Raw genomic sequence first — 16434 nt, forward strand, 5'->3', positions numbered from 1 at the left:
TACTCTACTCTACTCTACTCTACTACGACGTCGTTTCACACGCTTAGCAAAAACCAGATCTCTACGTGGCTTTTCATTTATAGGGTTTCATTTTTATTTATGTTTTTCTTTATAACAATTATGTTATTTTAATTTAATTAGTTATAGTCTTTATGAATAATGATACATACAAGTAGTTAAATTACATTATGTCTAAAAAAAATTACACTGTCAGAGTGTATTAAGTTAATTTTTTGGATTGGTTGGGTTTGAACTTTGAAGAAATGTGAATGCAAATAAAAGAATAATTAAGAAAGATGTAGATTATGATAGACAAGGGAATTGAAATTAAATGTAATTAGATGTCAACACTTTATTTTTTAATGTTAGATCTCTTTTCATTAGCATCCCTCTTTTAAGTTTGTCCTATCCAACTTAGGCTTAAAATCAAATTCAGCTTTATTCTATAATATAAAATACAAAATATATAATGCCTAGTCTTCCTTGACACTATGATGATGATGAAATTGGTAATATTTTGCTCTAATTCCTATGATCCTACCCAAATTATTCTTAGAACTATTTAACGATTTTTATTTTTGAATTAAGTAATAACTTGAGTTTATAAACTAATGCTAAGTTGGAACAAAAAATTATATATACGATGAGTAAAAAAAATATTGAAAAACGCTTTGACTATAATAATTCTGATGAAATGAATGATCTCTTCACTCTTAAGCCTTAATCAGGGGTCTCTAAGCCATAAATACAGAAAGAAATATTTTTGGTAGGAAACATTTTCTTTTTAATAAATTTTATGCGACATGAGTTCGAATCAGTCAAAGTTCCAAACACAAAGAAATATAGAATTAAAAGAACATGTGTCTACATCTCATTGTTCTTACAAGTTGAAATTAACAAATTTCAAATATATTAAGAAAAATATAGCTAAAATTCTTGCATATATCAACTGACACGATTGTTGTTGTTTTTTTGCGCAAAAGGGAGTTAATTTATATTACTAACAAAAAGGCCACCCATGTGTTTGTAAAAGATATATAGAGCTCTTATTATTTTAACTTATTATAGCAGGTTATATTTCATAACCAATTTTTGATTTGTATAGGATAGTTACAACTTACAAGTAGTTAGTTTTATAATAACATCATATGCCAAAAAAATTACTTGAACGCTTCTCCAATTCCAGAGTTAGATTGTTAAGAAAATTATCTATTACTATCAAATCTGAAGCTACAAATTATAATTGATTCCCAGAGTAGTAATGCACAAACCTAAGCAAAACTAATAAAGGAGATGATACAATCCTAATCAGTGAATTGGCAACATGTATCCAATCCAATTCCATTCATAATCAGACTATTGCTAATTTCACCTATATCTTTCTTTTCCTACCGAACTTTCAAAAAGCTCAGATAAGGGATGCCATACTGTTCTTCCAGCCAAAAGATCTCCTGCTCTTCCTCGGAGGTGTAATGCTAAGCCCAAACATCTCCTTGAGGGCCGGACCCTGATCAGAGAACCCAATCAGCTTCGCAACAATGGCAGCACTCTCTATCACATGATTCAAATCTGTGTCATTCCAAAGACTATGAACCAGTTGGTGTCTCCTCCTTTTGGAGTTCAAGTTTATGCCCCATTTCTGATATATTTCATTTCTTTCAGCTCCCGGTAACCTTTTATATATGAGCCTACAGAGCATATCTCTCTCGCGTCTAATAGCTTTGAGGCTGTTAAATCAAGAATGAGAATGAATTATATTAGCAGATGTAGCAGAGATGGAAGTTACAAAATTGTAATGATACCAGGTTATAAATAAAGTATAAGCTAGTATTTTCAGTCCATATGGCTCTAACAAATTTACATTGGCATCACTTGACTTAAAACTGTTACATTAATACACAAGACTAGTATGTAGGCAAGGACATACACACACAAAAATTTGGGACGGGAATAAGAATATGAGAGAAGCAAGGTAGAGAATATACCTGGATGCAAGTGTGATTGTCTGACCGCCTTGCACAGTTGAATTTCCATTTGAAAGTATTTCCTTGAGGAAAGAAAGTCTTCTTACCTCTACCTCCATGTAAATAGAATCCATACGGTCGCCTTTAAACAGCAGGAGGAAGTATGTCCTGTGGATCAATGAAATATGGCAAGTTTGCCATAGTCCAATGATCATTCTCTGTAGCCTTCCAAATTCAAGAGGCCAATCTGAAGGAGCCTCCAACGAGTCCAGCATCGGGTCCACTCCAACACTTTTGACGCTCCTTTTCGACTTTCCAGCCTCTTGACCCTGACATAGATATTAATACATGTAATGATGACAAAGTGACATAAATCAAGTTCCGTCAAGTTAATAGTTATAAACTTAATGCTTACTAAACAAATCATTGCAAAAATAGCTTACACAATTCTCTAAATTTGTTATCTATATACGCATAATTCAATCTGAATAGTTGTTTTTGCATTCGCTAGCACAGTTTCCCTGTCATGCTACCCAAAATAAGATAAAGCAAGAACAGAACAAAGAGCAAGAACTGATCATTCAAGCAGTATCTGTCCTCAAATCAACCAAAGTAAAATGATGCACTAAAACCAAATGATGCAAGCATGTTCCAGTAATCCCATGCATATAAAAAAACACAAGCAGAAAAGAGCGAGTAACTCTTAACATACAGCTGGGACCAAGATATTTCAAACCTGATCATGAAGTTGATTATCATAATCAAGCTTAGCCATCTCCTTAAGACCTGCCACAAAATTGTCAACACTCGGGATATCCTCATCTCCAGGGGCATTACTCCTCCCATCCACAAAAGCACTACCAATGGAAGACTGTGAATTGTTTCTCGATAATTTAGGTTTGTTTGCTCCATAAATTAATAGCGGAAGTTTCCAGTGCTTCCGTTGGGAACCCTCAGGTCTTCCTGGAAAATCCTTATCTAGCACATTAGGTGGGGTGGTCTGGTTTTCTTCAACTGTCTCAGAGTCGGGTGAAAGCGAGCCAATCATAAAATTAGCTCTACAGCTCCTACTTCTTGTCAATTTCCGGCTTCTGGAACCTGATATACTTGTTGAAAGGGAAGGTGAAGAAGAATCATCAGGGAAAGGTCTGACAAGAGAATTGATTGTATTCTGGATATCGTGCATTTTCTGCTCCCAGGCCCCATGAAGAGAACGACTGCTGGTGCTGCTTGCTTGTCCGAGTAACATTGGTGATTGCTGTTGTAGGTCAGAATGTCTGATACTGGAAGCAGGAGGCATTGACATTCTTTCTCCATACTCTGTGTTTGACAAGCTGATGGATCCAAAGGTTTGCTTTTCACTAGACTCATCCATCTCAATACATCGAACTTCCTTGCAATGGTCATCAGAATCTTCTCCTGTCAAATTTGTAGATCCTTTACCCCTCTGCTGTCGATCAGTAGCAGGCACAGCATAGGATGTAGCATCACTTTCATTGTCCCTGATGTAGGACTCCGCTACAGCTGATGAGCAAGACACAGAGCATTCATCTTCATATGTGTTCGCTTCAGAAGGTAGACTTGATATGTCCTGAAACTTTGCAAAAATTAAGTAACAGATAAAGGAACATATCTAATGGATAATTCAAACAGGTTACTTAATAGTTAATACAAACCTTTTGGCTGGAGGTTTTATCACTTTTAAGTGTCTGCAGCAAATCCTCAACCCGCGATTGAGCAAGATCACGTTGCTTAGTTAGTTCCCTCACTTCTTTCTCTAGCTGCAGATTTTTACCAGATAAACTATATGAACATTCTATGAACAAACAAAAATCACATCTAGTTGAACTCCATTTTAATATAACTGTGGAACCAACAATTTTCAGATGGACAGATAAAATTGGAAATTAAAATTTTTGCTGTAACATGAAGTAAGCATGCCTTAACAAATTAAAGGCAAAATAACTGAGTGAAGAATAAGTGAAATCAGCAGTTAGATAAAAGCCTTGGCATGAACAGAAAATAGATTAACATTTGGTTCATCGGATCAATTCAACTGCTCGTGGTAACCAGTCCAAAATCTAGTAGCTGAAATTTCCAGGAGAAGCAACAGTAAGAAAGAAGACTTGCCTTTTCAATCTGCTGGTCTTTCTTTCTCAGCAATACCACATGATCACAAGTAGTTGTGGGGGTTTTTAATTCACTCTCTAATCTAGCCAACTCTTTCTGCAAATGCTTCACCAATGCCTTGTCAGACATTACAACATTGACTTGTGCATTAGTGGTCACTTCTTTGGCACAACAGGCAAATAGAAGTGTATTTCTAGATTGTTCTACATGGCTTCGGGCAGGACTCAGGGTGCAGATTATGCCAGTTCTTGCATTGCCTCCCAAAGCAGGTTGAAGGATACGAGTTAGCTTAGAATCTCTGTAATTGACATGCCCATGTCTTCCCTTGCTGCAATTAAGTTAAGTCGTTACATGCAGTGAAGCTTCAACAATAAGGTAGTGGAAAAAGATAAATTGAATGCACGCATCTTGCATGTATATATAAACAGCCAAAGGGTGGGATGGATGTCCATAATGTGGTTAACATCATTTCATGTACACGCAATTCACATAGCAACACTATTCAGTACCATAAAGCTTATCTTCGCTAATCTGAGAAACGAAAAAGAAAAAAATCCCCAACTTGCAATGTGAACAGCAAGACTGAATTAATGTTTAAAGACCATTCAGATATGTAGCTAAGTGCAGCAAATCCAGATGTCTTAGCAAGATGACTTAAGAAACAAGCAATCAACCTTAGCTTGCGAATAACAGTTCCCAAAGTCAACAAACTACGATTAATATGACAGCCTTCTTTCAGTCTCTGCCCAACTGACAGAGACTGAGATGCACGTTCGCTTCCAGCCAGATCAACAAAATTCTGCATTCAAAAATCATATATTTGCCATCAGCAATTCATGCGTCCATGTAGAGAATGTCAATAAAATCCTAAAGTGAACTAATTGATGCATACCACACTAGCAGAAAGAGTTGTTTTGTTGTCCTTCCCTATAAACTCACGGGCTGAACTTTCAATTGTCTGAAACAGAACGACCAAAAAGTATCAGAAGTATTCCCACGTCTCTATTCCATGATAGTATTTTACTGTTCCGTACAGAGAGAAGAAAACATGGCAATACCAACTTTATCAAAAGAAAAAAAGGACAGGAAGGCAATACCAGTCTAAGAATTTGATGAGACCTGGAGCTATTTTCATTAAGATAAGTCTCGCCAATTTGTCTTTGAGCTGCATAAAGGCCATAAAACAAGTAAATTCTGGAGAAATATATATACGTGCTAATTTCTATATTTTGATAAAAACTGAAGCATGGAGTTGGAATTCGCACTACCTTCACATACGGATAAGAGATCTTTCAGATGGTCCCAATCCCTTAAAGTTTCTTCTGTGAGTTTCTCAATAATGGTCCCTTTCTACAAAACTCAAAATCATTAGAAAACTTCATCTGCTCACTGTTAAAACTAAGAAACAGAAACTCACTTCAGGATCATCAAGCAGCCTTAGTGGAGAACTATCTGAGCTGAGGAGGTCTCGGACAACTTCATTGTAGATCTCCATTGCAGAAAACTTCAAAACAAAAGCTCTTTCTTCATGCTGGACACAAGAAGAAAATATTATGTTTGCAATAAACAAAAACAATAGAAGATAAGATGCATTATCTCATGCACTGCCCAAACATTCCAAGTCAAAGAATATAATATGTTGCTATATAGACCAACAGGTGATTTGACAGTTAACATTAAATTACCCTTTGCATATAATCATATATGTCCGCCACTGTAAACTCTGTAATTCCATTCATTGTGTATGTCTTTCCGCTGCTTGTTTGCCCATACGCGAATATTGTTGCTGCATAAAATGTTTTAGGTAGTCATAACAGTAAGTTTTCTATCGAATGAATAAGGAATCTGCAACAAAATGTGAAAGGCATATGACTGGAACACTCACAGTTGATTCCGCTGACAACAGAGAGAGCAATGTCCTTTGTTCCTCCTTCATACACTTCCCTTGTTGAGCAATCACCTCTATATACCCTGTCTAATCTCAGAAAAGAAAAGCAAGAAGATATGTAGCATTAGTAAATCATTTATAAATTGCACTTGAGCTACCAATTAAATTACCCCCAATAAATATATATATGGTTCTGCAGAGTAGAACAGCCCAACCCAGGAAGTGATGTCAGCCGAAGTTTGCAAACTAAAATAACCAGATCTAACCCTCAATTTACCTCTCACTACTCATTTCTCATCTACAACAAACAGGTCTAAATGCAAAGGATGAAATATGGAATTTTCTTACCGAAGGTATAAGCAGTTGGCAATCCAGACCGTTCCTGGAGACTGTTCCTATATAAGATGGTGGTCTCATTGATACACTCCCAATCTGAAACCTCATTCCTCGAAATTTCCTTTTCACTTAGAGGCCTCAGCCTTACCAACACCAGGATCTTCTCTTCACCGCCCAATGCAGCCCCTTGCATTTTCTCCCACTTCTTCAACTCTTCCCCACCAATAGCTCCCATGCCTATCTTTTCCCCCTCCTCTCTTCGTAGCCACTCCAATCACATTGCCAACAATACACCCATGATTCTAGGGTCACCCAAAGAAAAGCGTAAAAAGATGAAAACTTCTCACTGCCTCATATTGCTGCTGCCAACACCCGACAGAAAAAGGAAAGACAGTTAGAATGTTTGAGACATGGTGGTTGTGATCGCTAAAAACATACAGTAGCTATTGAATGATATATAACTAATTGTAGAAAGTATTTAAACAATTAACTACACGATTAGGTAGGTCAATTCATGTGTTAGTTGTGATTAAGCACTTTGCTTAAAACCCTTAATACCAATTTTTCAAGACCTAAAATTCCATCAAAAGCGCCATAACTTAATCCACTTTACTTTGCTTAACGGGGACCAATATTGGGACCCAAGTATGCTTCAAGTCCAAGTGACAGTACTATTCTAAGAAATTTCCACAGTAGCTCTGAAGCTTTTGAAACTTCCAGCAATGGTGGACCCCAAAACCTATATAGAATACAAATATCCAAACAACAACAACAAACCCATTGCAATCCCCACACATTGCGTTGGAGAATGTAGAAAATAGCCAGAGCTTACCCAACCTTTCCGAGATAGAGAGATTGCTTTCGATACAGCACGAATACTCATATAACAAGAAAAGTCACATTGACAAAAATAGTTAACTGTTCACCTTCTCTGTTGTTTCCGCTGAAAAATAGGTACCTCACAGATAGATGAGGATTTTCAATTCAACGGTCACAACTTTCTCTGCTTCAATCCTTGTGCTGAGATTTAAATAAGAAAAATTGTAACGTTAAATAATCCTAAATATGAAATTCTCACAATAAAAATTATAAGATCTTAACGGTAAAAAATTATCAGTTTATTCAGATTGAGCATAAAATTGCAACGGAAAAAATATTAAAAGAACAAGATCCGGATTATTCGATTTTCAGCAAATCGAACAATTTTAAAAAAAAGAGCTTGAAAACTGAAAAGTCCTTTTCTTCAACTAATTAACCAAAAAAAAAAACAGAGTGAGCTTGAAGCTAATAGAATACTGAAGCATCATTCTCAGAATCTCAGTGGAAGATGAAGCTTTACGCGTCGAATAAAGTCAAAATTAATGAATGAGAAAAAAGAAAAAAAATTATAAAAGTAATCTTACCTCCATTTTCAAATCCTCCATTAAAAGAACAACAATTTTCACAGAAGAAGAAGGGAAAAAAAACACACACTAACACACATAAAAACACGCAGTTTCACAAAATTTCCACTTCTGGGAACTGCAAACAGTTTTATGGATCGAAGAGAGAGCGTCAACGTCTTTTTTTCGTGTGACGGTAAGGACTGTGTAATGACTAAAGTACCCTCTCTTTGTATGAACCACGTGACCACGTGGTTCAGAAATATCGGTGAGTAAATACGATGCTTTATTTTAACCGTATGGATTGATGACACGTTTCATTTTGGGGTAGTGGTCTACTTAAACGGCTGGAGGAAGAAAACTGTGCGAGATTTGTGTGTTACAGGGACAATTTTGGGATTATTTATTTTTAAAATTTTTAATTCTGTTGTAATATTTTATTAGTATTTCTCTTGTTTGGTCATTCTCATACCAAACAAAACTTAAATTAATTGGGGAACTTTTTAATTTAGTTTCACGATTCTATGAGTATTTTATTAGACAAAACAATTGTCAAAATTAGTATGACTTTTGTCAAATAGCGTGTGATAGTTAGTATTTGTGGAATATTTATAATTTATTTATTTCAGATTTTAATTTTTTTATATAAAAAAACTAAAAATATAATTTTCTTCTATTCAATTTGTCAGTGGTCAAGAATTCTCATTTCCTCACTAAAATCATATATTGTGTGTTTGGTATAGATAAAATATTTCTCAGTGTCTTAAAATGAGTAATATGGTTTCCCCAGAATAAATTAAAAAAATAAATTTTTTGGGTGATATTTCTTATATCCTCTCAACCTTTCAACACGTCTTAACCCGAGGCCCCATTCCCAAAATCCTTATTCTCCATCTCATCTTTCATAGCATTTATTTAAATTATATATAAATATTTTTCTAAGAAATTTTAATGTAACTTTTAAAAAATTGGTTTGGCATGCTTAGACACATTCCCACCGGTAAACTTTTGAACTTACATGATTGGCATGACTTTCTTCCATTCGGCCTTTGGAATATTTGGTCCAATCAAAATACTCTCTCCCGTTTAAATTAATAGTTGATTTTTAACTTGGTAAGAAGTTTAAGAAAAAAAAATGAATTTTGTGATTTTAAGTTAAGAATTTGTTGAATGAGTACTAAATTTTTATTTAATTTTACTTAAGTATGTCATGTGAAAAATTATCGAAAAGAAAAAGAAATATTCTTTTTTAAATTGATTAAAAATAAAAATATGACAAATAAATTAAAATAAATAGAGTCATATTTACCACAGTAAGGAGATATCTTTTTCAAAATGTTATTATCAAAATAATTGAATTTAACATTCTTGTTAAATTCAATATATAGTTTAATAGTTCAGAGTGTCTCTAATAACATATGGATATAACTTTCAGATCTAAATATAATTTTTTTTTTTAGAAAGCCAAAATGGGAATATTATTTATTTTATTTTTTTTAAAAAAAAAAGGAATTTCAATCATCATGAAAATTGAAAGGTAAACCAAAGGATGAGAAGTTATAGGAAAAGTTGAAATGAGTAGTCATGGGCTTTTGTCGGTTGAACCAACTTCCATGCACTTACAAAAATAACTGCTTGGATTTATAAATTTATCTTTTTTCTCCCAAACTTTTTTCATATATATATAATGAGGTTAATCTACAATAACATATAATGATCATATATTTTAATATGATGTCCCAATAGATAGAGGTTTTGATTTCGAATTTCACATTAAAAAAATATTTCACGTAGTTAATCACGCACATGAGAAAAAAAATGTATCAAAGATATAATTAAATAAATTATAAAAAAAATAATTCTTTAACCATTTAATATTTCAGATGAAATGAACTTTTACTTCAACATCATAAAATTACACTAGTCCGTACCTCATAAAATGATAATTCACTTCTTGCCAGGAGGAAAAGAAAGAAAAAAACAAGGCCTTTAATTTGTTCTCATTTCCCAAAAGGGAATCAAATCTGTAATTAAAATGTTGATAACTTGCTAAGACAGCTGAAACAATTTAGTTAATATAATGTCAAGTCCGGCATTCACGCATCAGTGATCGCTTCAGCTGTCTAGTAATTCAGTACAGCTTTGCAATTATTACTTTTCCACTTGGTATTTCAATTCGCTTCCTAAAGTTCCACTTTGGAGTAAAGCATTTTCTCCGACAATAATTTAATATTTAAAGTTTAAATTTGAAATTTTTTATTAAAAATAAAAAAAATATTTATCACTTTACTGTAATAATTTTTTTTAGTTAATGGAACTTTAACTTGATTGTTGCAGACTTTTATTATTATTATCAAGACCCAAAAAGAAGGCTTATTTATTACTTATTATTAAGAATATCATATAAGGTATGGTTGAAAAGTAAAAGAAATTGCAGATGAAAAGGGCATAGTTCACATGGTTTAATAATTATGATTTATGAATGTGCTCGACTTATCGTGACACCCACCGCAATTTTCTCATACTTTAAAGTACAACTAAAGTTTATGTTACAGTCAAATTAAAAGAAAAACAGTAATTTTTAAATTGCAGGTCACTGTTATCATAACATGTTAAATTACCTTCTGAAACATTTTTGACAGTGCAAGTATTTTTTACTCAATGTAACACAACTCATAAAACTAGAGGAATTGGCACAGCCTGATTTGACAGGTCCAGGCTTCATACTACTTATAATTAATTTAAGGACCGTTTCAATTTAACATTTGGTGAAATTGGTTTTCCTTCACCAGAAAAACCATCTTATTTTTGTTTTTTAGTTAATTGGAAAAGTCAGAAACAATATTAGTACTCTAGTTATTTATTCCAACCCCCCCCCCTCCCCCTCCCCCGCCCCCACAAACCAACCAACCGCGCACCATTCGAAGCCGAACAACAAATTATTAATTTTTCCTATAATTAGTAGAACATGTTTAATTCAACAATAAAAGGTTTCGGCAGAATTTTACAATATTAAATCATCAAAATAGTACTCCATCCATCTCATATTAATTAATTATTTTTAATTTTATACGATGGTTAATTATTATTTTTTACTAATTTACCCTTTATCCATATTTATGTCCATCAAAATAATTTATGAAAAATATGTTTAATTGCATAGGACTTAGGACATATGAATAAATATTATTGAAATAGATATAAAGTAATTAACGAACTCTTGGCAAAGGAATTTTTGAAACTTCTAGATTTATTTAGGCTTCTAAAGATTATTAATTATAAAAAATATTAAATTAATTTTATCTTAATTTAATAAATTGACAAATTATTTGAAACATGTATGTTTTAGTATGTTTTAGTAAGTTGACCAAATAATATAGCACAAAACAACAATGGGAGTAAATTATAGCATTAACTAGTATATTCAACCCCTTCTCATAACAAACATATCAAATCAAAACCTAAAAAGGCAAATTAGTACTAAAAATAATTTTAATAATCAATAATTATTAAAATTGTCATGTCGGACAGGTGAAATAAGACGGGAGCACCGAGCAAGTATGTCGATCAATTGCTTCTTGGAAACTTTTTCCACATTAATAAAAATAATTTTTAAGAAATTAAGTGAGTTATCTATTTATTTATTTATGTTTGGTATGTAGATAGAATATTATTATATTAAAATTTTTTGTGTATCTGATGGATTTGGTAGGGATGAAAATATTTTTTTTAAAAAAAATTCTCATATTTTGTTGGTCAAAATTATTTGGAAAATATTTTTTTAGGAGAATAAGTTTTTTAAAAATAAAGAAAATAATTTTTAGTACGAAAATAAAAAAAATAAGTTTTACAGGTGACATCACATTTATAATTTATTATGTCTTCCACCCTCCATCACACCTCATCTCTCATCCCTGTAGACACTCTTCCACATATCCAACCCCTATCTCCACCTCTCATAGTAATCAATATTTGTTTAGATTATATACAAATAATTTTAGGATATTATTTTTTGCTTACTGTCCGAACACAAGAAAATAAGTAAGATATTCACTTATTTTTCTGAAAAATATTTTTCTCCATATCGAATACACCCATAATCTAAACTAATACTATGGAGGTGGGGATTAGGGGTAGGGTTGTGGGGATGGAGGTTACGGGAGGATGAGATTTGTTGGAGGACACAATTAATGTAAAATGTCATTTATAGAATTTATTTTTTCTATTCTTTTTTTTAATCACTTTCTTTTCAAAACTTTTGATCAATCAAATATGAAAAAAAAGGAAAATTCTCCATACCAAATCATTGAATTTGGATAGATCCAACGATCATTTTCTCTTCTTTCTAAAAGAAGCAAACGATTTTTGATCATTTAATTGACGAGATTTTCAATGAAAGTTGAAATGAGATAATTGTGCAGAGTAAATTCTCGCTCCATTGAATCGATAGACACCCTTTTATGTCGTTTTTTTTTTTCAAATGCCATAATTAATCACCCGACCCTCCATTCACTAATTGAGATAATCAACTCACATTTTTTCCATAGTCAAATTAAACCATGAAAAGGCTTTGCAATAAATAAATAAATTATATTATCGATGATTACTAGCTTATGATAGCATGTTACTTAGCTAGTTTATCAATACTATAAAGATTTATTAGCTTACAATAACAATATCTACTAAAGATTTATTTGTAATTCTTTATTTAAAAAGTAATTTCCCCGGACCCCGTGCATAGCGGGAGCTTTAGTACATCGGGCTGCCTTTTTTTTTATTTAAAAAGTACTCTGATTGTGGAAATAATTTTTTGGACCTTCATATATAGAACTTTAAATTAGAAAGTTAAAGAGAAAAAAAGATTAAGCCCTTCACTTCCTCAACTAGTTCTTTTTTTTAAAAAAAAAAACAATCAACATCGTGCTCCTTAATTATCTTATTAGACTTGGTTAGTTTAATTTACCATTTTTTATTACTTCAAACGAAGCTTAAAAAACTCGTTTGAGTATAAACCTAACATCAATGAAATTTGTTTATGGTCTAATTACAAAGATCATTAGTGTTAGGTTCATTTAAGGCTACCACGTTAGGAACGTCTATTACTTGTTAAACTAATTAACAAAGCTTTGTCTGTTGGTGGTTGCTTAAATATAGTCTAAATTAATTTGTTTAGGTGGATAAGTTGCTATTATTTGGTAAATAATTAAGAAATACGAATAAAGTCATCTTCTTTTTTTTCCATTTGCTTTTAAATGACGGAGAAAGTGAAGTTCAAACTCATTTAAATACTCTATTTGTTGTTTGTCCTACTTTTTTTAATCCATTTTAAAATGAATGTTTCTTTACCTTTTTGACAACTACTTAATTATAACTTCTCACATGACATATTTAAATCACAATAATAAAAGCATTTTGATACAATTTACATATACTTAATTAAAACCACAAAATTTAAAAGTTTTTTTTACTTTCTTAAAATTCTTGTCAAGTCAAAAATGATAATTTAGTTATAACGTTCTGTTAGTTATTATGAACAGTGTCTTGGTACACAAGCAAAAACATTTTCACAAATCTCTCGTGAAAAAAGAACAAAAGTATGCTCACTTGCTGTGTAGTTCTTTGTCGCGAACGGGGATAATTAGGTTGATGACTATTTAAGAAAATTCCAATTCGATTTGTTCCTCAACTGGGAGGCATCTATCTCATCCTGATTAGTTGTGGATCTAAAATTTTCAGTCAGTGAATTTAAAAAATAAAAATATAAAAAATAATGCAATTCATGAAAATGGAAACTTGAACGTTGGGATGCAGCTTGAATGTCCTGCACCACTGAGCTCACTTCTTTCGTATTGTTCGGGAAATTCAAAATTTATATATCTGTATAATCACAAAAATAACAGGGACAATCCTTTTATTGCTGCATGGTCATCAAATTTATGGATTCACAGGGTCCATGAAAGGATAATCAAGTCCAGCGGAGTCGACGGAGGTGCTTTGAGAGATTTTAATGGACCAATTTATTTGGGCCATATTAGATGTTAGGAAAATAGGGACAATTTCAAATATATACAATAAATTAATTAGTTTATAATAAATATAGTCATGTTTTATTTACATAAAAAATAACCAAAAGCATATAGTTTATAATAAATATAGTCATGTTTTATTTACATAAAAAATAACCAAAAGCATAGGAAATATATGGTGATTATACAATATAGCTTGTCAAAAGTCCTAGAAGTATACATTGACTATACAATATAAATTACTTATACATGATCTATTTACTGAATATACATTATGATACACTCGAAAATTGAATATAACTTGACTATACAAAAAATATACACTGATTATACAAGCTTATACAGTGAATGACCATTTATTTGATAATTACTTTTGCCGAATGACCATGTGGCGTAATTATTACATGAAAATATGCTTGAGAAGGCCTGGCCCCGTATATCCAATTTAATAATGGGCCTAAACAGCTTAGCCCATTGTTGTATCGGTCCGACATCAGCACTTAGCAGGTACAATTAAGGAAAGCAATCAAAATTTCAAGTCAATTGGTGGAATTGTCTCAATTTTTAAAAACAAAATCCTCTTCTTTTTTTTGTGCGTAATTTATATAAATTTCATAGTGTTAAGAGTTAATTATATTATTTCTTATATTTATTTTAAATTATAAAAATTTCTTGAAATTTACGGATTTCGAATACATCACTGGACTTTCAGATACATTAGCACGCATCCGGATACATGGGGGAGGGATGGTGTCCGAAAGGAAAGGGATGTATCAGATAGGGGATAGAGATGTATCAAATAGGGATTAGGAGATCTGGATACATAGGGGAGACATTTATCCGAGAGGGAAGTGATGTATCAGATAGGGGATAGACATGTATCAGAGAGGGGATAGGAAATCCGAATACATAGGAGAGGATGGTTATTAGTTCTATAGTTTTTAGTTCATACTATGTGGGCTGGGCTTTTTTAATCCTAACCCTAAGAAAACCAACGAGTCACACACTAAGCATAGCAATTATATCAAATGGTCAATCGAATTTTTATTCAACCTTATAGAATTAAGAATTAGAAACGTTCCCCTTGATTAGAAAAAGAATGAATTGGTCTTTTTTTTTGTTCAATCATTGGATAGGAGGGAAAGACAAGTAGTCAAATTATAATAGGAAATCCGGATACATAGGAGAGGGATGTATCCGAGAGGGAGATAGGGATATATTTGCGAGAGATGAGTGATGTACCCGAGAGAGAATTTTTGACATTTTTTTAGATAGTAGAAAAATTTAAAAATTATGATAAAATAAGTTGTATATTATTTAGGTAACTATTTTTTTTAAAAAAAATATCTAGAAACCATTTAGGTTAGCTGATTGAAATTTGAAAATAGTTGATAAGTATCAAGTATTGACTACTGAAAAACATCTTTCCCGTTGAAGGTGTCTTACTGTCTTTTTAGAATTAGCAATTATATGTATGAGTAAAAATGTTTGATAATAAACCGTTAATGTGTTTGATAAAATAGTGATTATAGACAGAATTTCATTAAAATGATTGAAATGCATTTGGAGTTTATTCATAAAAATATAAATTTAAAATTATTTTTACATTTAAAAGGGTGAATGACAAAAAATAACAACCCCATCTTGGCCTCGAAGAGTGATGAGTATCACGAAACTTGTTTCAATCAAATGGCGAATCTTTATTGTAGAAGCATGTCGTAATCTAACTAGATACACATAATAAATGTTTTTAAAAATTAAAATTGGAGATTAATATGAGAAATAATCTTGTAAAGTTTAGAATAGACAAGTAAAAATGAATGGAAAGAATAATTGATAATCTCAAATCCTACTTGTTTAAGACTTTAAATTATCTTTCTTTGACTTTGGTAGACGCATAATAACCAGAGTTTTAGATGTAATTGTTATATTATTAGTGGATAACATACTAATTATACTAGTAGACCTCAAACATAATTGAATCGAGAGTTAGAAATCTAGAAGATGGGTAAAAGATGTTGGAAGCATTGTCATGAGTAGTAAATAATATTCATCATTAAAAATAGGTAGAGAGTGGAGTCGATCATCAAAATATCATGAAAAATAATGGCATTAAAGTTGTAACTAACCATCAAAAAATAAATAATTAAAATAAATGAGCTAAAATATAAAATTATAGTGTTATAGTAAAATAGACTTATAGAGCATTTAATATTGTGAAATGGTTTGGACATAGATGCAAAAATTCAAGAAAGAAATAATGATTTTAAAATTTATAATTTTAAATATGTCAAAATATTTACGCGACTATAAAAACTTGATATTTAGACAAAATGAAAAGTGCAAGTTCAATTGTTTTTGAATTAAAAAGTATGTCACTTTTTTCCAGAATGTATTACAAAATGTGTTACATAAATTAGAATAGAAAGAGTAGCAATTAGTGAAGTGGATAGTACTCCACCCTTCTCTAAATTTATGCGAAGGTATGCATTGAACATAAATTTTAACAATGAAAGGACATAAACATTAAATTTTTATGTGAATATAAATTATTTTATCAAGAAAAATAATAAAAAAATGAAAAATTAAATTACTAAAAAGACATCATTATTTTTTGAAATAACTAAAGAAATACCACATAAACTAAGACGAAAAAATTACTTTATAAAAGTTCAGACGACAAATTTCAATAGAAAACAAAAATACTT

General features: G+C 31.7%; 1 protein-coding gene across 3 annotated transcripts; it reads right to left on the bottom strand.

The window, feature by feature from the left end:
- Window positions 1–1188: 1188 nt before the first annotated feature.
- Window positions 1189–7859, bottom strand: LOC129885397 (kinesin-like protein KIN-7E). 3 transcript variants are annotated; one of them, XM_055959659.1, is made up of 15 exons: window positions 7722–7859; window positions 7245–7338; window positions 6331–6677; window positions 5980–6069; window positions 5780–5880; window positions 5512–5625; window positions 5363–5444; window positions 5192–5259; window positions 4987–5052; window positions 4769–4893; window positions 4095–4422; window positions 3641–3745; window positions 2701–3555; window positions 1986–2293; window positions 1189–1727 (listed from the first exon to the last, which is right to left on the bottom strand). In XM_055959659.1, the coding sequence occupies exons 3-15, from the start codon at window positions 6551–6553 to the stop codon at window positions 1409–1411; spliced, it is 2784 nt and encodes a 927-aa protein (XP_055815634.1). In that variant the 5' UTR covers window positions 6554–6677; window positions 7245–7338; window positions 7722–7859; the 3' UTR covers window positions 1189–1408. The 3 variants fall into 3 exon arrangements, with proteins under 3 accessions (XP_055815634.1, XP_055815632.1, XP_055815633.1); XM_055959657.1 differs by having other exon boundaries at window positions 2701–3561; XM_055959658.1 differs by having other exon boundaries at window positions 2701–3561; window positions 6331–6680.
- Window positions 7860–16434: the final 8575 nt, after the last annotated feature.

Source organism: Solanum dulcamara, chromosome 4 (assembly GCF_947179165.1).
Source record: "Solanum dulcamara chromosome 4, daSolDulc1.2, whole genome shotgun sequence".
Classification (NCBI taxonomy): domain Eukaryota; kingdom Viridiplantae; phylum Streptophyta; class Magnoliopsida; order Solanales; family Solanaceae; genus Solanum; species Solanum dulcamara.

Bases quoted from the DNA above. Each gene is read 5' to 3' on its own strand.
- LOC129885397 (XM_055959657.1), bottom strand. From the start codon at position 6,553: ATGGGAGCTATTGGTGGGGAAGAGTTGAAGAAGTGGGAGAAAATGCAA. The intron at 5,053-5,191 runs GTATTGCCTTCC...GTTCTGTTTCAG, and splicing joins CTCATCAAATTCTTAGACTG to ACAATTGAAAGTTCAGCCCG. The intron at 3,562-3,640 runs GTTTGTATTAAC...ATTTTTGCAAAG, and splicing joins ATAAAACCTCCAGCCAAAAG to TTTCAGGACATATCAAGTCT.